The 23925-nt window shown below is 39.8% G+C and overlaps 1 protein-coding gene across 1 annotated transcript in view; it reads left to right on the forward strand.

Annotated features, from left to right (window-relative positions):
- The window catches only part of KIAA2012 (KIAA2012 ortholog), a 108523-nt gene that overhangs the window by 78414 nt on the left and 6184 nt on the right, over window positions 1-23925 (forward strand). The window contains exons 15-18 of the mRNA XM_041737473.1: window positions 15745-15835; window positions 17886-18024; window positions 19935-20049; window positions 21346-21680. Of these exons, the coding sequence (XP_041593407.1) occupies window positions 15745-15835; window positions 17886-18024; window positions 19935-20049; window positions 21346-21680 (680 nt within the window). The remainder of the gene's footprint in view (window positions 1-15744; window positions 15836-17885; window positions 18025-19934; window positions 20050-21345; window positions 21681-23925) is intronic.

The raw sequence follows: 23925 nt of genomic DNA on the forward strand, positions 1-23925 counted from the left end.
ATGATTAAATATCTACCTTCTCATGGTCACAGTTTATCAACCAGTGAAATGACACCTCGACTCTCCCTATCTCCTCTTGAATCCATGAAGTGAAGAAAACCATGAGAGCTCATTAAAGATAAATGTGCAAAATCATGCATTTGGGATTTCACCCTAAACTTGGTATCTTTCTGCTTACATCTTTTACTATTTCTTTCAGTTGATATTCTAGACAAAAATGATGTTTATGCCCATTTTAAAAGGTATCATTGCTGGGGTGCCTGGGTGGCTCCATCGGTTGAGCATAGGGCCCTTGATTTAAGCTTGGGTCATGATCTCAATAGGATCAAACCCCACATAGAACTCTGCACGGGGTGTGGAGCCTGTCTAAGATTCTCTCTCTGTCCTTCTCCCTTTGCTCCTCATCCCCACCCCTGCACACGTGCTCGCTCTCTCTCAAAAAAATTTTTTAAACATTTCATTGCTTCTGCATATCATACAATAAAATATTATGGTAGCCCAATTTCTGAGCTTGGTCAAGCTTTGAAGCAGAATTTTGCTAAAATAAGTCTCCTACCCACTCCATTTTCTAAGCTGAGTGATAGTAGCCAAGGAAACATGCTCCAGTCTTCAGACGTTTCATATTATAAGTCACATATGCAGAATGTGAAGACTGATGAGACTCCAAGATCTTGGCCAAGTGCAGTGGAGGGTTTAGGCAGTGCAGAACGTGGCCAAATCTAAGCAATGACCAAGTCAGTCGAAATAGATTTCCTGTCTCATGACGGAGGGACAGGCTCCGGCTGAGTTCCATAAAGGTTATCCAGACAGTCTTTAATGCAGTGAAATATCACTGCAGAAAATTAAAGAAGGCATTTGCCTGTCCTGAATGATAAATGCTAATGTTTAAAAAGGATTTCAAATCTATGAAGAAAGAAAGGCGGCATGCCAAGGAATTTTTTTTAACTATTTAAGGATCAATCTTCCCCTTATAGGTCTTACGTCTAATTGCCACGATTTCTTTTTCTACGCTAAATTAAGCAGTGATCTTTGTGTGTTTAAATTATGAGCAGTGAGCAGTACGATGCCCACTGAGAATATCTTAAGTTTTAGACTCGTGAGATTACCAAATGCAAGTTTTCACCAGACGTATCAAATTGGCAACTTCCAAATCAAAGAGGGTTTGGAAAATTGCTCATGTTAAATACAAAACTTTCCTTTCCACCTCTTTTCCCCACTCCCAGAGCCCAAAGAAAGAAAAAAAGTCAATTGTTATTTATTATTTCCTAGGCCAGTGGGCTTTAAACTTCAGTGTGCATCAGAACCACCTGAGAGGGGCACTTGGGTGGTTCAGTGGTTGAGCATCTGCCTTTGGCTCAGTTTGTGATCCAGGAGTCCTGGCATCAAGTCCCACATCAAGCAGCCTGCTTCTCCCTCTGCCTATGTCTCTGTCTCTCTCTCTCTCTCTCTCTCTCTCTCTCTCTCTATGTCTCTCATGAATAAATAAAGAAAATATTTTTTTAAAAAAAGAACCACCTGAGGGATCCCTGGGTGGCGCAGCGGTTTGGCGCCTGCCTTTGGCCCAGGGCGCGATCCTGGAGACCCGGGATCGAATCCCACGTCGGGCTCCCGGTGCATGGAGCCTGCTTCTCCCTCTGCCTGTGTCTCTGCCTCTCTCTCTATCTCTCTGTGACTATCATAAATAAATAAAAAATAAAATAAAATAAAATAAAATAAAATAAAATAAAATAAAATAAAATAAAAAGAACCACCTGAGAGGCTAGTTAAAATAGACTTAGGTACCCTGTCCCCAGAGTTTCTGATTAGATCTGAGTTGAGGTCATAGAATTTGTAATTTTAGTAAGTTCACTGGTGATGCTAATGGTCGTGGCACAGGGACCACACTTTAAGAATCACTGCCCTGAGCCTTGCTTCTAGAATTTATTTCTCTAAATTTAACAGTTACCGGATTTCATCTGTTTGTTTGAAAATAATGGGGGTAGAAGTAGTGGGAGAGCTGTCAAGGCTGCATCACAGTGATCAAGAGCACTGACAGCAAGTCTGATTCCCTGGGTTCAGGTCCTCATGTCCCCACTTACTACTGCATGCACTTGAGTATGTTACCAAACTTCTCTAGGCATCTTTTTCTTCATCTGTAAAATAGAGGTACTAATACTACTTATCTCATGAGGTAACTGAGAGACAAAGGAGTAAATAAATTTGATGTGCTTATAAGAGTGCCTGGCACACACTAAGTGGTCATTAAAGGCTAGCTATTAGTCTATTTCTTAAAAAAACTTTAATTTAAGGGCACCTGGGTGGCTCAGATGGTTAAACATCTGCCTCCAGCTCAGGTCATGATCCCAGGACCCTGGGATCAAGCCCCATATCAGGCTCCCTGCTTACTGGGGAGTCTGTTTCTCCCTCTGCGTCTGCCTCTCCCCCTGCTTTGCTCTCTCTCTCTTAAATGAAAAATAAAAAATCTTATTTACTCATGAGAGACACACAGAGAGAGAGGCAGAAACATAGGCAGAGGGAGAAGCAGGCTTCTTGTGGGGAACCTTATGCAGGACTCAATCCCAGGATTCCTGGATCACGACCTCTGCCGAAGGCAGATGCTCAACCACTGAGCCACCCAGGTGCCCCTAAAAACCTTTATTTACTTATTTGTTTGTTTATTAGATTCATTCATTCATTCATTCATTCATGAGAGACACACACAGAAGCAGGCAGAGACACAGGGAGAGGGAGAAGCAGGCCCCATGAATGAAGCCCAACGTGGGACTCGATCCTGGGTCTCCAGGATCACACCCTGGGCTGAAGGCGGCGTTAAACCGCTGAACCACCCGGGCTGCCCAAAACCTTAATTTAATAGCCATAAATTGTACCTTATCAGGAGAGACTAGTTCTAAGCTGATACCGTGATGATTACTTTCTAGATCAATCTCAGTGACGGGGGGCTTGATTTTGGGGGATTGATTGTGTCCTCGGTGTAAGTCCTTTCACTTAAGGCCAAGTGTGGGCAGCGATCTAATCTGAATGAACAGTCCTGCCAGGCTCTGCATTTTGTGAAAGGCTATGTGGCAACAGTGACATAACCCCTTAGAATGTGGCAGTATTTTAGATATTCTTAGGAGGAGGGGGAGATCTGGGGAGCTCTGCATGACATGCAGGGGGTCCCTAATCAGTAGTCTAAAACAATGGGGAGAAAAGACAAAAGGCAAGTGTTACAGAAACCCTTAGAAACCAGTGAGCCATTTGTATTCTACAAGGAAAAAAAGGTTCAGAGTATTATTGTTTTAGTCAAGAGATGGATGTGTGGTAGTTAGGATATTGATATAACCATTCTAACAAAGACCAAGATAAAGTGACTTCAAATAAAATGAAAGGTTTATTTTTCTCCCATGGAGAAGTCCAAACTGGTAGGCAAGGGGTAGGACAGCTCTGCCCCCAGCTTCCTTCTCTCTGCTATCCCCTGTGGCTGTTTCCTTCTCTACGTGGTCAGAGTTGGCTCAACATTTCCTCACCCTGAGGACAGGAGAGAAAACATCAGTGTTGGATTCACAGCTGCCTTGTAGGAACACAAATCTCCTAGGTGGCCCACCTAGCTAGGGGAGGTTTGAAGGCCTTTCCTGACTCTAGGAATAAACAGCTCCAGAAGGACCAAATATGATGACTTCCCAACCTGTGCAAAGAAGTAAGGAGTAGCCAGTGTTGCAAAAATTTCTCTAAAGCTATGGAAAAAATAGAGAGATCAGAGGTGTGTGCCCAGGAGTTGAGACAGTGCCACTGCCCCAGAATCTATATCCTGGAAAGTGCAACCCCTGCAAAGAGCTGCCACCTGCTGTCATTCAGGGCTCCTTGATCGTTGATTTGCTCCACGCGAGGCCTACGCAGTCACTGCACACTGCCAGGCTCTGCGATCTGGGGCCCCGGCACTGGGTTCAGAATAATCTGCTAGTTCTTAACAGCCTGGATGGCCTACACACTCTGTTACTGCTTTATTTTTTTCCTTCTGGAAAGTATTTCAAAGTCGTCTTCTATGGTGGGAAGTAATACATCCTTAAGAATGTTTCTGGCTCATTCCACTTAACCCAGAATGGAAACCCCAGGGAAGTCCCCAAAATCCCAGAACACAGCTGTTGCCCCTTGATCCTGAAAATTCTCTTCACCTTCCAGGAAGTAAAGGTTATTTCCAACTTGAGAACCAAATTCATCAAAACCAAAAAGCAATTGAAACTACTACATTCTAAGAGGTTATGTTACTGTTGTTGCCACACATAGCCTTTCATAGAATGCAGAGGCTGGCAAGACTGTTGGTTCAGATTGGGTCTGCCGCCTACACTTGGCCTTAAGTAAAAGGACTTACACAGAGGACATAATCAGTCCCTCAAAATCAAGCCCCCCTGACATTGAGATTGATCTAGAGACAAGGACAACATAAGAAAAGAAATTGATAGACCAATCTTGCTTAAGATCAAAGATGCAAAACTTCTAAATAAAATATTAGCCAATCAAATCCTTAAGTTTCTATATTAAATATATATTTTATGATATATGGCATGTACATATGTATGTATAACTGAATGACTGAATTTGGTTTATCCCAGAAATTCAAAGATGGCCTAACATGGGAAAGTCTGTTTATGTAATTCACATCAAGAGATTAAAGGAGAGGGACACCTGAGTGGCTCAGCAGTTCAGCGCCTGCCTCTGGCTCAGGGCATGGTCCCAGGTTCCCCAGGGTTCGAGTTCCACATCAGGCTCCTTGCATGGAGTCTGCTTCTCCCTCTGCCTGTGTCTCTGCCTCTCTCTCTCTGTGTGTGTCTCTCATGAATAAATAAATAAATAATCTCCAAAAAGAAAGGAGGTTAAAGGAGAAAAACCTTAGAGTCATCTCAATAGATACAAAAGGAAAAATAAATTTATGACATTTGCCCATTAATGATTTAAAATTATCAGACTGGGAACAGAGGAAGACTTCCTGATTTTAATTTTTTTAAATTTTTTTATTCATAGAGATGCAGAGAGAGAGAGAGGCAGAGACACAGGCAGAGGGAGAAGCAGGCTCCATGCAGAGGGCCTGACGTGGGACTCGATCCAGGGTCTCCAGATCATGCCCCGGGCTGCATGTGGCGCTAAACCGCTGCACCACAGGGGCTGCCCAAGACTTCCTGATTTTAATGAAGAGAGTCTACCAAAAACCTACAGTAAACATCATACTTTAATGGTAGAACTTTAAAAGCATTCTCTTTAGAGAAAGCATTAGGATAAGGATGTCCTCTGCCATTGCTTCTATTTCAACATTGTGGTAGCGCAGTAGAGAAATAAAAAGAAAGAAAAGGACAGAAAGGAGGAAATGACGCTGTCATTATTCCCAGACAATAGTATTACTCAGATGGAAAAATCCAAGGGTGTCTACAGACAAATTATTAAAAGACAAACAAAAATTCAGCAAGATTACTAAATATAGATCAGTACACAAAAATCAATTGTGGAAAAACAATAGTGTTCAAAACATAAAGCACAATTTAAAATTTAATTTTAAGATTATTGTTATTATGGAAAACCCCTAATATACAGAAAGACAAACAGAGCAGCACAAGAATCCCACACGCCCATCTCCTGGACAATATTGTTCACCCACATCCCCAACTCCTCTCTTCCATACTATTTTGAAACAAATTTTCCAGGCTTATATCATGTTACCTATATACACTTGAGTACATACCTCTAAAAAAACAAGAAAAGACACTTTTGACATAACCATAATACCACCATTTCACCTAAAAATTAAAGCTATTAATATAATTGAATATTCTGTTTTTTCAATGCCATAATTGTCTCATTATAATTGCTTTAGAATTTGTTTGCAGTTGGTTGGTGTGGCCTTCATATCTCCTTTAATTTATAGGGTCCCCTCCATTTCATTTTTCCCCCCTCTTTTAGTGTATTTTTAGGAAATCAAGTCACTTGTCCTATGGAGTTTCTCACAATCTAGATTTTGCTGTTGCTTCCTCATGGTATAGTATTTCTCTGTCATCTATATTCCCTGTAAATTAGTACTTGGTTCCTCAGACTTGATCAGATTCAATTTTGGTGTTTCCTTTTGGCAAGACTATTTCATGGAAGGCATTGTGTTCTTCCATCAGGAGACATAATGTTTGCTTGTTCTCTTTGCAAGGCCAACAGCTACAGATCCATTCATTCATTAGAAGCTTCAAAATAGAGTTACTGAAATTCTTTTTTTTTTTTTAAGATTTTATTTATTTATTCATGAGAGACACACAGAGAGTGGCAGAGACACAGGCAGAGGGAGAAGCAGGCTCCCTGCGGGGACTGTGCCCACACAGGACTCAATCCCGGGTCTCCAGGATCCGGCCCTGGGCTGAAGGCGGTGCCAAACTGCTGAGCCACCGGGCTGCCTGAGTTACTGAAATTCTATCGTTCTTTCTCCACTTATTAGTTGGAAACTCCTACCAGAAGGAACAAAACAACTTTCCTCTTCTACTAGGAAGGCAGAATAAATGTAGTTTTTAAATATAATATATATGTATAGTAAATATATCTTACAAATAGATATAAAAAACAATATGTGAGACTCTTGAAGAAATTATAAAATGTTGTTCAATTAAATGAAAATAGACCAAAACAAATATAATATTCTATATAAGGCTGTATATAATGTTCATAAATAGGAAAATGATACTTCTCCCTAAATTAATCTGTAAATTCAGTGCAATTACAGTTTTTTTTTTACATCTCCAGCTGGGTTTTGGTGGAACATGATAGGTTGATCAAAAATTCAAAAGGGGGGATCCCTGGGTGGCGCAGCGGTTTGGCACCTGCCTTTGGCCCAGGGCGCGATCCTGGAGACCCGGGATCGAATCCCACGTCGGGCTCCCGGTGCATGGAGCCTGCTTCTCCCTCTGCCTGTGTCTCTGCCTCTCTCTCTCTCTCTCTGATGACTATCATAAATAAATAAAAATTAAAAAAAAAAATTAAAAAGGGGCCTAAAATAATCAATAAAATTTTTGAAGAAAAACAAAGAGGCCTAATACTATAATATCAAAAATCCACTTTAAAGTCACATGAGGGACACCTGGGTGGCTCAGTGGTTAAGCATCTGCCTTCGGCTCAGGTCGTGATCCTGGAGTCGGAGGATCAAGTCCCACACCGGGCTCCCTGTGGGGAGCCTACTTCTTCCTCTGCCTGTGTCTCTGCCTCTGTCTCTGTGTCTCTCATGAAGAAATATATAAAATATTTTTTAAATAATAATAAAGTCATATGATATTGGCTTAGGGATGACAGAAGAAAATTGAGAATCCATTCTCAGTTAAGTGGGTGAGAATGCACCCATATATGGAAACAATACATGGCAAAAGTATAAAGAACAGGCTATTTTTCAGTATATAATTTTGAGAAAACTGGTTATCCAATTTTTAAATCTTTACCTCAAAAAATATCAGATGTATTTTAAAAAAAATTTTTTTTAAGATTTTATATTTAAGTAATCTCCACACCCGAAATGGGGCTTGAACTCACAACCCCAAAATCAAGAGTCTCATGCTCTTCCAACTGAGCCAGCCAGGCACCCCTAAAAAAGCAAAATTTTTAAACTGTTTTAGAAGAATATGTTTATGAATTTGAGAAAAGTAAAAGCTTCCTACCCATGATTCAAAACATAAACCATAAAGAAAATTATTGACAAATCTGGCTATATTAAAATTTAAAGTTTTTGAGAAGACAGCAAAAACAAAGTTGAAAGACAAATCACAGGGTTCCTGGCTGGTTCAGTCAGTAGAGCATGCAACTCTTGGTCTTGGGTTATGAGTTCGAGCCCCACATTGGGTGTAGAGATTACTAAAAAATAAATAAATGAATAAAATCTTAAAAAAAAAAAAGACAAATCATAGACTAAAAGACAATATCTGCATTGAATAAAACCAAGAAAGTATTAGTATCCAAAATGCAGCAAGAACTGCTACAAGTAGAGAAGGAAAAGACAATCAACCCAAATGAAAAATAGCTAAGAGATAAGAAGAGGCAATTAACAGACAGGAAGCCTAAGCAAATGGCCATGTAAAAAAAAAGTCAACTTTAAGGGCGCATGGGTGGCTCAATCAGTTAAGCGTCTGCCTTTGGTTCAGGTCATGATTTCAGGGTCCTGGAATCAACCGCCATACTAAACCCGCATCAGGCTCCCTGATGGGGGGGTGTCTGTTTGTCCCTCTTCTGCCCCTCCGCACTGCTTGTGCTATTTCTTCTTGCTCTGCTCTCTCTCAAATAAAATCTTTAGGAAAAAAAGCCAACTATGCTGCTAATCAGGAAAATTCAAATTAAAACAGAAATATTTCATTTCATATGTATATCAGGTTAGCAAAAATTTTAAAGTCTGTGAACACCCATCATTGATGAGGATATGGAGTTTTAGAAATTCAGAGCAATTTGGAAATATCCAATAAATTGAAGTTGCATATACCTTGCAACTCAACAATTTGATTCCCATGTACACCTTAGAGAAACTCTTTCATGTATCAAAAGTGACTTATTCATGAAGGTTCATTGCAGCATTGTTTGTAATCACAAAAAAATGGAAATAATTTAAAAAGCCATCAGCAGCAAAATGGATAAATAAATTGTGGTATGTTTATATGATGAAATAGTGTTAGCTTAAATGAATGGAAACTATATGTATTATGAATCACAAAAACAAAATGCTAAGCAAAATAAGTTGCAAAATTTCTATAAATGATACTATTGATACAAGGATTTAATGGGTAAAATACTATCATGTTGTTTATAAGTGCATGTATACTGTGGCAAAGATATAAACATATGCCTAAGGACTCTGTAGGAGAAGAAAAACTTTTCCTTGACCCTCTTAGAGTCCCTGGCTAGGCCTAAAGATTTAACTGACACAGATTTAAGAGGAGAAAAGCACACAAATTTATTTAATATAAATTTTGTGTGATATTGGACCCTTCATAAGAAAATCAAGACCCAAAGAAATGGTTAAATCTGTTTGTTTTTTTAATATTTTTTATTTTAAAATAATCTCTACACCCAACATGGGGCTCAAACACGCAATTCCCAAATGCTCTGCCAACTGAGCAAGCCAGGTACTCCAAGCCTAAGTAGTTTTTTTTTTTTTAAGCCTAAGTAGTTTTGTTTTGTTTTTTTTTTTTTTTTTTTTTTTTTTTTAAGCCTAAGTAGTTTTATACTAGGTTTGATGAAGAGTGGAAAGTTGTGGGAAAATATGATACAACTTGAAGGGAATGAGCTAAAGGTAATAAATTAGGAGAAACTTAACAAGGCCTGCTTATTTGGGTTCCTCTTAAAGTTTCTCAGTCTTCAGAGAAAAAGATGCCTCTTTCCTCTGGGGGATTTTTGGGGGCATCTCTCAGAAGTGGGTTTTTTTTTTTAAAGATTTCATTCATTCATTCATTCATTCATTCGTTTGAGATAGAGCACACGTGGTAGGAGGGGGCGGGGAGCAAAGGAAAAGAGAGAAGCTGACTCCTTCCTGATGAGGGAGCCAGATGCTGGGCTCCGGGCTTCATCCCAGGACCCTGAGATCATGACCTGAGCGGAAGGCAGATGCTTATAACCTGCTTCCAGGGAGAAGGGTACAGTGGCCCAAGAATCTTTCCTTCACCTTCTGTTCCTCAAATTCCTTCAGCTTATTAATATTTAATATGCAAAGGTACCATATTTTGGGGCAGTGTGTTGGCTACCACTGCGGGGAGAGTGAGAGACCTGGGATTGTATGGGATACAATGAAGTCTTGGACTGTATGTGAAATGTTTTATTTCTTTAGAGAAATAATGTGACTCAGATATGGCAAAATGTTAAGATTTCACAAAGCTGGTGGTAAGTACATCCGTACTCAGTATACAATATTTTTTTTCCTATACTCTGCGTTCTTCAAATATTTTACAGATTTTTTAAAAGCAGTTGAAAGTTGGGACGCCTGGGTAGCTCAGCGGTTGAGCATCTGCCTTTTTTGGCTCAGGGCATGATCCTGGTCCCAGGATCATGTCCTGTATCAGGCTCCCCTGCAGGGAGTCTGCTTCTTCCTCTGTCTCTCATGAATAAATAAATAAAATCTTAAAAAAAAAGAAAAGAAAAGAAAAGAAAAGTTCTACACAATCAAAGTACTGCCTTAGTTTTTTCTAATACTTCCTAAGTATCAGGTTATTATATTAGAAGGGGGGTGGCGGCCTCTTTTCTATGGTCCACCTCTCAGAGCTGATCGGGTTTCTTTTTTTTTTTTTTTTTTTTTTCTGGGTTTCAATTCTAATCATTGTGGTCAAATTATACCAATGTAGAAACTCAGGTTTTGGGCAATACAAATGCTCCCTCTGCTGGTCTTGTAGTGCCCTGTCCCAAAGTTCAAAAGAGCTATTAAGAGCCCTGAATGTCTTCAGTAAAACAGGTTTTACCCACAGATTTTAAGCCATGTTAGGGAATGGAACAGCCCTCCCCCACTCCCCAGAATTCCCCTTGTCACGAAGATACTTAAATCAGCTACAACTCTCTGTTAATACTGCACATGATCCAAGACAATATAAATTGCAAGGTACTACCCCAGTCAACCTTCTCAGTTTCCCTAACCACTTGTACATGAAAAATTTGGTCCCCATGGCTCGCTCTGGAGGTTGATGTGTGAGACAATAGATGCCAACCTTAAAATTTGGGAATGGCAGAAAAAAAACAAGTAACAAAGGTGGTCTGCATGGGAAGGAGTGGGGGTGTCACGGACAACTTTGCCGATAAAGGAATTAGCTGTGGTATTAAGGGGATGATGTTGGTAGGATTACAGGTGAATTTTTTTTCTTTTCCAATCTTTCTTTAAAGTTATACCTTTAAATAAATAAACAAAATTGAGGAAAGTAAAGTAATTCACACAAGAATCTACACCTCAGAAAGGAGAGAAACCGAGTGGAAAAAAATTAGAGAGGAAGACAAACCATGGAAGAGTCCTAACTCTGGAAAACAAAGGGTTGCAGAAGGGGAGGGGGGAGGGAGGGATGGGGTAACTGGGTGACAGGCATTAAGGACAGCGTGTGATGAATTGAGCACTGGGTGTTATACTATATGTTAGCAAATTGAATTTATTTTTTTAAAAGATTTTATTTATTTATTCATAGAGACAGAGAGAGAGAGGCAGAGACACAGGCAGAGGGAGAAGCAGGAACCATACAGAGAGCCCGAAGTGGGACTCGATCCAGGGTCTCCAGGATCATGCCCTGGGCTGCAGGCAGCACTAAACCGCTGCGCCACCGGGGCTGCCCAGCAAATTGAATTTATTTTATTTTATTTTTTAATTTTTTTTTATTTTATTATTTATGATAGTCACAGAGAGAGAGAGAGAGAGAGAGAGAGAGAGGCAGAGACATAGGTAGAGGGAGAAGCAGGCTCCATTCACCGGGAGCCCGACGTGGGATTTGATCCCGGGTCTCCAGGATCGTGCCCTGGGCCAAAGGCAGGCGCTAAACCGCTGCGCCACCCAGGGATCCCAGCAAATTGAATTTAAATAAAATTTAAAAAAATTTTTAAAGAATCTACTCAAAGAGAAAGAGAAATAGGAATTGAATATTAGAGTTTTCCTTTTAAAAAGTTTTTTATGTTTTGGTTTTGTTTTATTTAATGTTAATATCCATCTTCCCCAATAAAATTTAAGTTCCTGAGACTAGATGTTTCTGTCCTACTCCCCAGTGCATTCCCAGGACCTAACACAGTTCCCAGCATATAGTAAAAGTCTAATAAGCATGTGATAAATGAAAGCAGTAAATGACGGTTTTCTCAGAATATAAATCGGTACAAATTTTCTGGGGAGCAATTTGGCAATAGACACTGTGCCTTAAAGACTGTATATCTTTTAATAATCATAGATGTGTAGGGATCCCTGGGTGGTGCAGCGGTTTGGCGCCTGCCTTTGGCCCAGGGCGCGATCCTGGAGCCCCGGGATCGAATCCCACGTCGGGCTCCCGGTGCATGGAGCCTGCTTCTCCCTCTGCCTGTGTCTCTGCCTCTCTCTCTCTCTCTGTGTGTGACTATCATAAATAAATAAAAATTAAAAAAAAATAATAATAATCATAGATGTGAACAAAGAGTAGGTCTTTTAATAATCAAAAACATTCCTTTCAAGGATATGTTATGCAAAGTTCTTTATAATTATGAAAAACTTGTAACAATCTGAATTTTAAAAGTTACATGATTGGTTAAGTCAGTTATGGTACATCTGTACAGTGAAATGCTATGCTGTTATTAAAATCATTTTTAAGGGGGATCCCTGGGTGGCGCAGTGGTTTGGCGCCTGCCTTTGGCCCAGGGCGCAATCCTGGAGACCCGGGATCCAATCCCACGTCGGGCTCCCAGTGCATGGAGCCTGCTTCTCCCTCTACCTGTGTCTCTGCCTCTCTCTCTCTCTCTCTCTGTGTGTGTGTGTGTGACTATCATAAATAAATAAAGATATTTCCCACACGTTTCTAAAAAAATAAAAATAAAAATAAAAAATCATTTTTAGGGTAGTCCGGGTGACTCAGCGGTTTAGTGCCACCTTCAGCCCAGGGCCTAATCCTGGAGACCAGGGATTGAGTCCCCCATCAGGCTCCCTGCATGGAGCCTGCTTCTCCCTCTGCCTGTGTCTATGCCTCTCTCTGTGTGTGTCTCTCATGAATATATAAATAAAATCTTTTTAAAAAATAAATAAAATCATTTTTAGGAATATTATATGAGAGATTATAACAAAGGTAAATTTTTTTAAATCTATGAGAATGACTATTATATATGCATGAAAGTACATCAAAATATTTGCATTAATTGTATGCGAGTGATCCTGGGTGAGATTTTTTGGTTGGTTCTTGTTTATTTTTACCAAGTGCCAACACTGTTTTAGGTACTTTATTTGTATTAATATTTTTTCTTGGGACTCCTGGGTGGCTCACTGGTTGACCGTCTGCCTTCAACTCGGCATGATCCCAGAGTCCCGGGATCAAGTCCCACATCAGGCTCCTTGCATGGAGCCTCCTTCTCCTCCCTCTGCCTACGTATCTGCCTCTCTCTCTCAGTGTCTCTCATGAATGATTAGGTGAAATCTTAAAAATATATTTTTTCTTTATTGAGGAATAGTTGGCATATGATAAATTATACTTATTAAATCTTATGATTAAGTACGTTTTTTAAAGTGTTAAATAATACTATATTTTTCCTATAAAGACTTTAATGCAGTCAACTTCACTTTTTCTACTTTTTCTCAGGTTTTAATGACTTGTAGTTATTTGATAGGATACAAAATTATTCAGCCAATTACTTTTCTTTCATTGAAACACTAAACATTGCTATGATTTGGGGTGTTTTCCCTAGTTTTATTGAGATATAATTGACAGATAACACTGTATTAGTTTAAGGTATACAATGTGATTTATATGTATATTGCAAAATTAATACCACAACAATTTATTAATATCCATCACCACACATAGTTACAATTGTCTCTTCTTACAATGAGAACTTTTAAGATCTACTAGGTAAGTTTTGATATGTGTATACTCCCATGAAGCCATCACCACAGTCAAGATAAAACATTCATGTTTTCCAAATATTTCCTCATGCCTCCCCCAAATCTAGCCTCCCTTGACACTAGACAACCACTGATATGCTTTCTGTCACTAGAGATTACTTTGCTTTTTCTAAAATTTTATATAATGGAATCATACCATTTGTACTTTCTTTTAGTCTGGTTTCTTTCATTTCACATAATTTTTTGACATTTATACATATTGCTAAGTGTATTAATGCTTCATTTCTACTTACTGCTAAGTAGTATTGATTTGTATGTATACACTAGTTTGTTTATCCATTTGCCTGTTGATGGATATTTATTTGTTTGTTTATTATTTAATTCATGAGAGACACACAAAGAGAGGCAGAGACACAGGCAGAGGGAGAAGCAGGTTTACTGCGGAGAGCCCAATGCAGGACTCGATCCCAGGACCCCGGGATCACAACCTGAGCTAAAGGCAGATGCTCAACCACTGAGCCACCCAGGCATCCCAATTAAAAATTTTTAAATTGAGATAAAATTGATAAATAATATTATATTAGTTTCAGGTATACACTGTAATAATTTGATATTTGCATACACCACAAAATGATCACCACAATAAGTCTAGTTATTATCTATAGTCATCATACAAAGTTACCAAAAAAATTTTTTTTTCTTGTGAAGAGAACTTTTAAGATTCACTCCTGGCAGCTTTCAAATATGCTCTAAATAGTATTGACTATAGTCACCATGCAATACATTACATCCTCATGACTTATTTATTTTATATATCTAAGTTCGTCTGCTTGATCCCCTTCACCCATTTCTCTCAGCCCCCTACCCTCTTCCCCTCTAGCAACCACCAATCTGTTGCCTGTACCTATGAGTTTTGTGTTGTTTGTTCATCTGTTTTATTTTTTAGATTCCACATATAAATGAAATCAGGCAGTATTTGTTTTTCTCTGACTTCTTTCAGTTAGCATAAACCCTCAAGTTCTCTTCATGTCGTTGCAAATGGCAAGATTTCCATTATGTGTGTGTGTGTGTGTGTGTGTGTGCATACATGTATACACACCCCACACCTTCTTTATCCATTCATCCATCAATGGACACTTAGGTTGTTAACATATTTTGGCTATTGCATATAAGGCTGCCATGAACATAGGGGTGTATCTTTTTGAATTCGTGTTTTCATTTTCTTCAGGTAAATAATCAGATGTTAAATTGCTGGATAATATGTTGAAGAACCTGCATATTGTTTCCTATAGCAGCTGCACTAATTTACATTCCCACCAACAGTGCATGAGGATTCCCTTTTCTCCACATCCTTGTCAACACTTATTTCTTATCTTTTTGATACTAACCATTCGAATAAGTAGGAGGTGACATTTCATTGTGGTTTTGAATAGCATTTCTCTGATAATTTGTAATGTTGACCATCTTTTCATGTGCCTGTTAGCTATCTGTATGTCTTCTTTGGAAAAATGTCTGTTTAGATCCTCTTCCTATTTTTTAATTGGTTTAATTGTTTGGTTTTTTTGCTACTGAGTTGTAATGTCTGGGTTTTTTAAATCAATTTCATTTGCAATGTTATAACCACACTGGGGTTTTAAGAAGAAATTTAAACACACATAAATCTCCTAATCTAACATGTTATTTTCTTTTTCTGTTTTTTCTTCCAGCCCTTATTCATTTACATATATATTTTAAAGAGTTCTAACAGACTGTTCTATAGTTTACATTTTTACTTCTTTATATCCTATTTTCCATATTGCTTATTATCTTTTAAACTAAATGTCAAATTAATGCATCATGAATTGTTTTCCCAATTTTCCATTGTTGAGTTGTTTCTGCTTTTTCATTATTAATAACAAAGTTATAACAACTTTATACAAAAATCTTGTTCTTTTGAATTATTTCCTCATGATAAATACTCAGGAGTGAGATTCCTAACTAAAGACAAGAATATTTTTCTGGTTCTTGGTACATACTGTCATATCACTTTCCCAAAGAGTCTACTAATTTTAATTTTACTCGCTATGTGCCAGTACTGGTTTGTGCAGCATTTGCTAATTTTATAGGTATAACATACTTCATGGTGCTAATTTGCATGTCATTGACTACTTAACCAGGTAGACATTTTCCTATGTCTGGGATTCTTGTCTATATAATCTATTGTCCTTGGCTGTTAAGGATGCTCTTTGTCTTCACAGACCAGGAACTGAGGAGTATGACCCTTGACCCCCTTAGTGTTTCCATGGCTGAGCACATCCAGATCTCTGAGTCAGATACTATCCAAAAGACGTAAGTGTTTAAAGTTGTAATGACATAGACCGCTCCACTTTTATTTCATTTTTCTTTGTTTTAAAGTAATCTTTACACCCATCCTGGAGCTTGAGCTTACGATCCCCAGATCAAGAATTACATTCTCTACTGACTGAGCTAGCCAGGTGCCCCTCATTTTTCTGTTTCTAATTGATTTCATTTATGTTTTTTCTAAGCATGACAATTCTTAGGATAATCGTACGCTCTAACAGCTGAAATTGTTGTCTAAGAAACAGATTCTTAGGACTGTATTATGAATGTTTCCTACTTCAACCGTATTCTTTGGCTAGGTGGGTGAAGAATGAAGTTTAGGGGCCCCTGGGTGGCTCAGTCAGTTAAGCATCCACCTTCAGCTCAGGCCATGATCCCAAGGTCCTCCGATGGAGTCCCATGACAGGCTCCCTGCTCATCAGGGAGTTTGCTTTTCCCTCTCCATCTTCCACTCCTCCTTGCTTGTGCTCTCTCTCTCTTTCTGTCAAATAAATCTTAAAAGAAAAATGAAGTTTAACAGTGTGGGAACAGCTTTCTCCATTTGTCTATATAGCTGAGAGCTACAGACATGCCTAAAAAAGTGAAGTCTGTCAACTCAACCATAGTTTCTCCTCTCAGCATTCACTCAGCTCTGGGTAAAATAATACTTAATAATACTAACACACATTCCTAACATGTAATAAGTGCTTCCTATGTGCTCACTCTGTGCTTACTTCAAGCTCATTGACCAACAGCTCGGCCAGTCAGCCCAACTCACTTGACCTAAGCCCTATTTGGCAGTGGCACCTGGAACGATAGCCTATTGTGACCTCCATCAGTGACTTGAAAACCTGCCCTCACCTGCCTCATGGTATAAGAATTCCCTCCTGGGTCAAAAAGGTTTTATGTTCCCTAGGAACAAAGAGAGAAAGGCACTATCTGGTAGGGAGGCAGATATCTGAAAAACTCCATTTTTAAAATTTTTATATCTCAGCTTTTTCCACAATGGATTTAAATGACTTACATCTTCATCACCAAGAAAAAGGTGAGATAACCAAAAAGAAATAAAAATTTAAGGCAGAGGAAAAGAAAAAAGAACATCAGCACTCCACAAAAGTCATTATAGCCATTGTGACTAAAGATCAAACTTTCAGATTTGATATAGAGATTCTTGAATGTGAAAGCAAAAACACAAAAAAGAAGCAACACAATCAGGTTTGTGATTCTCATTTTAGCCATGTACCTGTTCCTCAGGGGAAATGAATGTTTTCCTAGCACTAAATTCTAATGGTTACATCTTCTGTGGGTTTTTATAGAGTGACATTGAATGATTTAAAGACTCATATATTTACAGGAAATTCCATTTACCTCATTCAACAAATATTTCTCAAGTTTCTGTAGTAAGGCCCTGTACTAGCCCTGTACTAGCACAGCACAGTGAATATAATACGGATTTAGCTAAAAAATAAAATGTCCTGGCACCCAGGAACTGCTGCTGCAGCTGTTACTAAAACCCACATAGTTGTTTCTTAGGGACCTTTTTACCCAGAGAAATTAAGTCTGTTTTCCTCAAGGCAGATAGTCAATTGACAGCAGTTCTACAAAGGATCACACAAACACAGCACATGACCTTTTGGTGGCTATATTTGATCAAGAATAGAATTCAGAGGGCATAAAAGAATGACTGGATAGTTGCATGTTCCTAAAACAGTCTTTCTTAAAGGTCATTTATTTTTCAGCTAAGCCTTTGATAGAAGAATTTCAGTTAGATAACCTGATGTCATTCAATTAAAGGCATAAACATGCAACTCTAGAGAGGCGAACTATTTCTTCTCTCTAAATTGAGGATTTAGCTGGAGAGAACCCCACAAGGGAAGACTCAACTTTCTACCCTCCCTTATTCAGGGAGGTGTTGAGAAAAAGAGGGTTGACCAAGTGTATAAAATGCCCATCATAGCACCACAGAGACAGAGACTCAGTGTTTGTACACTTCTCCTCTTCCTTGTCCACCAGAGTTCTTTTATTTAGTTTGGTCCTGTTGTTTTGCTCTTTCTTAAAGGGGCAGAGATTATGGTGTACACCATCTGCACAGAAGACTCCCAGGACACGAGTCCCCAGAGCAGTTGGGTCCTGTAGATTCATCTCTTCTCCCAAGAGGTAGAGAAGGGAAGAATGAACCAAGACTGTTCAACCAGCAGGTACTAGCCAACATCAGTGTAAGTGTAAACATCTAGGAGCTTGGTCCAAAAGCTTTCTCCCATCAGGCTACCATGTACAATTGTGTAGATTGTTTACTATATGCACAAGGGGAACTGCAAAGGGGCAAGTGAGAACTGAAATCCAGTCTGAAGTCCATGGTTCAGTCATCGTTCCCTGCTCCAGCCATGGGCTGCATCCTTCTGAAGGATGGGGTGCTCATTTCTAATTCCTACTAAGATACTAAAAGGAAACTTCATCTTCCCTACACACCACTTCTGACACCAGATGTGTGGAGACTTTTCTTACATCAGTCAATCTCCAGCTCAAAGAACACCAATTGGATGTCCTATAGTTCAATTCTGACACTGCCTGGAGTTAGCACAGACCCCACAGGTTAAGGGCTTGGTCACATAAGACTTCCCCCACTTCAAACACCAGTCACAAGTCCCAGGTTGTCACCTATAAATAGAGGGTTCCCACAACCCCTTCCTCAGCTTTGATAATTTGCTAGAATGGCTCACAAACCTCAGAAAAACATTTACTTACTACAATTGATTTATTACAAAGGATTTTTTTTTAATATTTTATTTATTTATTCATGAGAGACACACAGAGAAAGGCAGAGACACAGGCAGAGGGAGAAGCAGGCTCCATGCAGGGAGCCCGAAGCGGGACTCAATCCCAGGTCTCCAGGATCAGGCCCTGGACTGAAGGCGGTGCTAAACTGCTGAGCCACCCGGGCTGCCCGATTTATTACAAAGGATTTTTAAAAGATTTTATTGTTAAGTAATCTCTACAACCAACCTGGGGCTCGAATTTACAATCCCAGGATCAAGAGTTGCATGCTCCACAAATTGAGCCAGCCAGGCACCCCTTACAAAGGATATTTTAAAGGATACAATGAACAGCCAGATGAAGAGATACATAAAGCAAGGTCCCAAGGGTCCTAAATGCAGGCACCTCTGTCTCCATGGAGTTTAGAGTGTGCCATCCCCCTGGCATGTGGTTGTGTTCACCAACCCAGAAAGCAATCCAGACTCTTTTGGTTTAGGTTTTTATAGAGGTTTCATTACATAGGCACTGATTAGTAAAAGCATTGATTAAAGCATTGGCAAATGATTATTAACTTCTCCTCTGAGGTTAAGGGTGTTGGGCTGAATTTCCAACCCTCTAATATCATGGTGGATTCCCTTGATAACCAGCACCTCCTCCTTAGATGCTTTTCCAAATCACCTTATTAACACAGTCTCAGGTATGGTTGAAAGGGATTTGTTAATGAAAAACAAAAGCTACTCTTTCACCTTTATGCTCCAGAAATTACAGTGGTTTAATTAAGTTCTGTGCCAGAGACCTGGGATGGAGACCAAATATTTTTTTCTTATGTCAAAATATCACAGGTACTGAGTGGGTAGCCATGGCCCTACTCTGCCCTCCTCTCTTAGGAGGAATTTCCATTGTTGTCTCAGCCTATGGGAAAATGTGAAGACTGACGTGGTTGTGGTCATCTGCTTGAGAAACTTCTGGAAAGTCAGCAATTGATGCAATAGTGAATAAAGCTGACTTTGTTCTAAACTAAACATTAATTGTAGCAATAGCAATCTACCAAAGTTGAAAATTGCTTTACTTTGATCCAACTCTATAGATCACCATTTAGCATCAGAAAGGAGACATCCTAAAATGTATTCTGTTCCTCTTTCCTCCAATGGCATTATACCTAGCAGTTTTAAAGGAAAGGCTGAACCTTAGGATTTCTGCACCAGCTCTAAGACTCCCTCTTCTGCTTCATGTGGAACCCACACAAATTCCATCTAAGCCATTCTGTTTTGTTCAACATAATCTTCCTTTGATGTTTTTTTTCCCTTGTTTCCTACACATATTGTGGTCCTCTTCCTTAATTTTTCACCTTTAGGAGATGGAGTTGATTGACAAAGCCAAGAGAAAGAAAAGAATCAAAACAGACAAGTCCAAGGTACCTAAGGAGAGGAGAGAAGGAAACGTTCACAGGGAAGCAGAGGCTGTTGTTGGTAAGGGAGTGTGCCCTTGACCGATGACCCAGGAAAAGACATCTAATGGGGGTGGGACATGTCACAGAGATTCAGCATGAATCCAATGGGACAAACTCCCTGTTTTGAGTCTTTTTGACTATCTCTGGCTAAGACGCTCTTGCAGCCTTACTTCATGTCAGTAGAGAAGAGAGGAGAGCAGGGTTTCCTAGAGACCTGTGATAAAGAGGAAATAATAATAATAATAATAGCAGCACCTATTTACTGACTACTCATTGCATTAGGAGCCCTGCATATATGACATCATGAAATCCCCAAAACATCTCCATAAAGCAAGCATTATTATTAAATTGTGTAGTGGTTGAGGCTTGAGAGGGATAAGGTGGCTTGCATAAGATCAAATAGATTGAACTGTACAGTGGTGGACCCAGAGTCTAACCCTGCCATTTGATTCCAAGTACATGTTCTTACCACAGCCTCTATGAGTTACTATCTATCATAATTTAAGAATTGGGCAATGAAAGCATTTGGGAAGCAAAAGGTTTTGGGTAGCTGAATGATTACCCCAGCTACCACTTTTCTTCTTGATTCCCTGTGTTGTACCTTCCAAGGAATTTAGATTCCCATGCTTCTGAAGACTCTTTAGTTTAAAATTTAGACCCATTCTTTCCTGGCCACATGATTTAGAAGACCCTCCAGATGAATCAAAGGCTGTCAGAAAGGATGACATTGGATTGTTTCCTGGGCCCAATTAATCAAAAAAAGAAAAATCTATTTTTGAGATTTGCTTTTTAAAGTCTTGCTGACCTTACATTGTTATAGCCCATGACTTGGATTGCATTGGCAGGACTGGGGAAAGGAAATACTTGTGGTCCCCAGAGGCGAATTGAAGAAGAGTACTTACAGTATGGAAGGCTTAAACTTTGCCAAGTTACAAAGCTGCAACCTCAACCCAGACTCTTGAGGCCTGACTTTCTGTCTGTGTCTGTTGTTTTCTCCTCTGGAGAGTCTTGCCTCTACCATAGGTCGGGGTGAAACAGAACTTTTTTAGTTGTAAGACTATTGAATTACAATTGATCCAAATAGGATAAGGCAGTTTCTCAAAGGGTGGTCTGTGGACAACCCTTCTCAAAACACTTGGAGTGGTCATTAAAATGCAGATTCCTACAGAATCAGACTCTAGGAGTGGAGCTCAGGAATCTGCACCCCAGGTGATTCCATTGTACATGGAAGTTTAAAAGCTACTGAAAAGGATGCAGAGATCACATTTACTTAGCTACAACTCTGTCCCCAATTGTTCTTCTTTGCTTTCTCCAGGAAAGTCAAAGGAATCAAAGGCTGAAAAGAAATCAGAGCCAATTCCCAAAGAAAGAAAACCAAGACCCAAAAGGAAAAGGACACAGAAGAAAAGGAATCTGGAAATAGCAAAGCTGAGTGGGCCTGATGTCATTAACCCTAAGGAAACAGAAGACACTTTAGATAGAGGTTTCTCTCCTACAGATTCTGTTGTGGAGGACACTTGGTTTTCCCACAAGTATGATGCTCAGGAGAGCCAAGTGTCCATAGATGGAAGATCATCACCCACCCAGGCTATACCTGTCACCGGAAACATGGAATCTAAAGAAGAAAGAAGTTATGAGGACCGTTCCAAAGTAAGGTCCAATATTCTCACCTCAGACAGAGAGATGTCTGTTCTTACTGGTATAAGAGGTGGGAAAAATTGCTGTGAGTCATAGTGCAGTTACTCAAACAATGCTCTACATCACGGTTTTATTTTTTTAAATATTTTCTCCTTTTTAAAGATCTTATTTATTTGAGAGAGAGGAAGAGAGGGCATGAGCAGGGGAAAGGGGCTGAGGGAGAGGGAGAAGCAGGCTCCCCACTGAGCAGGGATCTCAATGTGGGACTCGATCCCAGGACCCTGGGATCACGACCTGAGCTGAAGGCAGAGCTTCACCAACTGAGCCACCCAGGCACCCCTACATCATGGTTTTATTTGTTCTACTTTGATACCTCTGACCCTTTAAGAAGCCAGAGCTAATCAAAGACACAGGGTGGCAAAGCCCCTCTGAAATGATGCACTCTAGGAGGCTCCCACACTGCCACAGCATATACTCATCTCTTGAGGAGCAGGAAGTTGGCACAGCCCTCACAGTTATAGGAGAAGGTAGATTTTGGCCATCAGAGCCAAGCACATATCCTTGACTTGGCTGGGAGCTAATGTTTTGATTGCCTCCCAAAGGCTATGGAAATTCCTTCTTTCCTAATTTTCTGTGGCACACAGCTGAGCCACAGGCAGCTCGTACAAACATACCTGTCTGTCTTTACAAGGTGCTGTGGCATATAATTTTGTTCCAGGAGACTTGATTCTAATGTGAGGTATTTAAGAGAAAAACTGAGTGAGTGTAAGGAAAATTGCCCTTGAGAATCCCTGCAATTAATCAAAAAAAGAAAAAAAAATACCAACAGATACATCTCTCAATAAGACCAACACAACCAGTTTTTTCTCTGTTGTTGGAATAAATCACAAAAATAAATAAATTTTTTTCCACTGGGATGAAGGTGCTGAACTGCATTTAGAGGTTTTGTTGTAGGAGAGAAAACGGAGTATCTCTAAAACACTGCATTTATACCCATAGCTAAACTGCTGTGGGTAAACCCACATAAATTACACGTGCGTATGGTACAACTCTGCTGAATCCCGTTTAATCTTTACAGCCACACTTGTGAGCCAGATGGGATTATCCCATTTCACAGACCTAGAAACTGAGGTGTGGAAATAAGTGTCGCAGTTGCCAGAAGTTATACAACCATCAAGCAGTAGGGCCAAGACTTACATCCAAGTCCTTTGACTCTAAAATCAGGGCTCTTGTCAGTTTTAAATTATTGTGTTTTTCTTTATTTTACAGCCCATAGTCTTCCATAAAAGATTTTAGACATATTTTTTTTTCCTTTTTAGTTCCCAGTCCTCCCAGCTGCCTATACTATTGAATTGGAATTCCACTCTACACCAGAGATGAAAATTTTAACCTATGAGCAAAACTTTCCTGAGCCTGCTAGACAACTAGATTTCTTAGATGCATTGTCAGCGCATAGCGCTGTGCTGCTCTGCAAAGGCTAAAAAAAAAAAAAAAAAAAAAAAAAAGCCAAGAAGTTTCACCCCGACTTGGATACACAGAGCACCCGTGGAAGAGTTGCATTCATTTCCCCTCATGGGCGTATTTCTGACAGTGGAAGGGATGTTCGGGAGAAAAAGAAAGCTAAGACATCCTTCACAGTAACTGAGAGAACCTTTCATTGAAAAAGTGGGTTTGTGGGCAGCCTGGGTAGCCCAGCAGTTTAGCGCTGCCTTCAGCCCAGGGTGTAATCCTGGAGAACTAGGATGGAGTCCCACATCAGGCTCCCTGCATGGAGCCTGCTTCTCCCTCTGCCTGTGTTTCCGCCTCCGTGTGTGTGTGTGTGTGTGTGTGTGTGTGTGTGTGTGTGTGTGTGTGTGTTGTGAATAAATAAATGATATCTTTAAAAAAGAAAAAAGAAAGGAAAAGAAAAAGTGGGTTTGCATGGGAGTGTGAATCTAACGCATTTATACCTAAGACCACCCCTGGTAAGATAATGTTTATCTAGAACCTGTGGTTCCCAGCCCTGGCTTCACTAGGATCACCTGAGAAGTTTTTTAAACCACCAAGGCCTCCCATCTAGATATTCTCATTTAATTGGTCTGTAGGGGGCCTTGGCCTCAAGTAATTTTTAAAAGCTCCTCACATGATTGTAAAGTGCAGCTAGGGCTGAAAACTCCAGACATACAATGTGCCAGACATTATTTTGGCACTTTCACTATTTCAATTCATCCCGGTAACAGCCCCAAGAGGAAGACAGTATCAGGGAAATTAAGTTGTG

Source organism: Vulpes lagopus, chromosome 22 (genome assembly GCF_018345385.1).
Source record: "Vulpes lagopus strain Blue_001 chromosome 22, ASM1834538v1, whole genome shotgun sequence".
NCBI lineage: Eukaryota > Metazoa > Chordata > Mammalia > Carnivora > Canidae > Vulpes > Vulpes lagopus.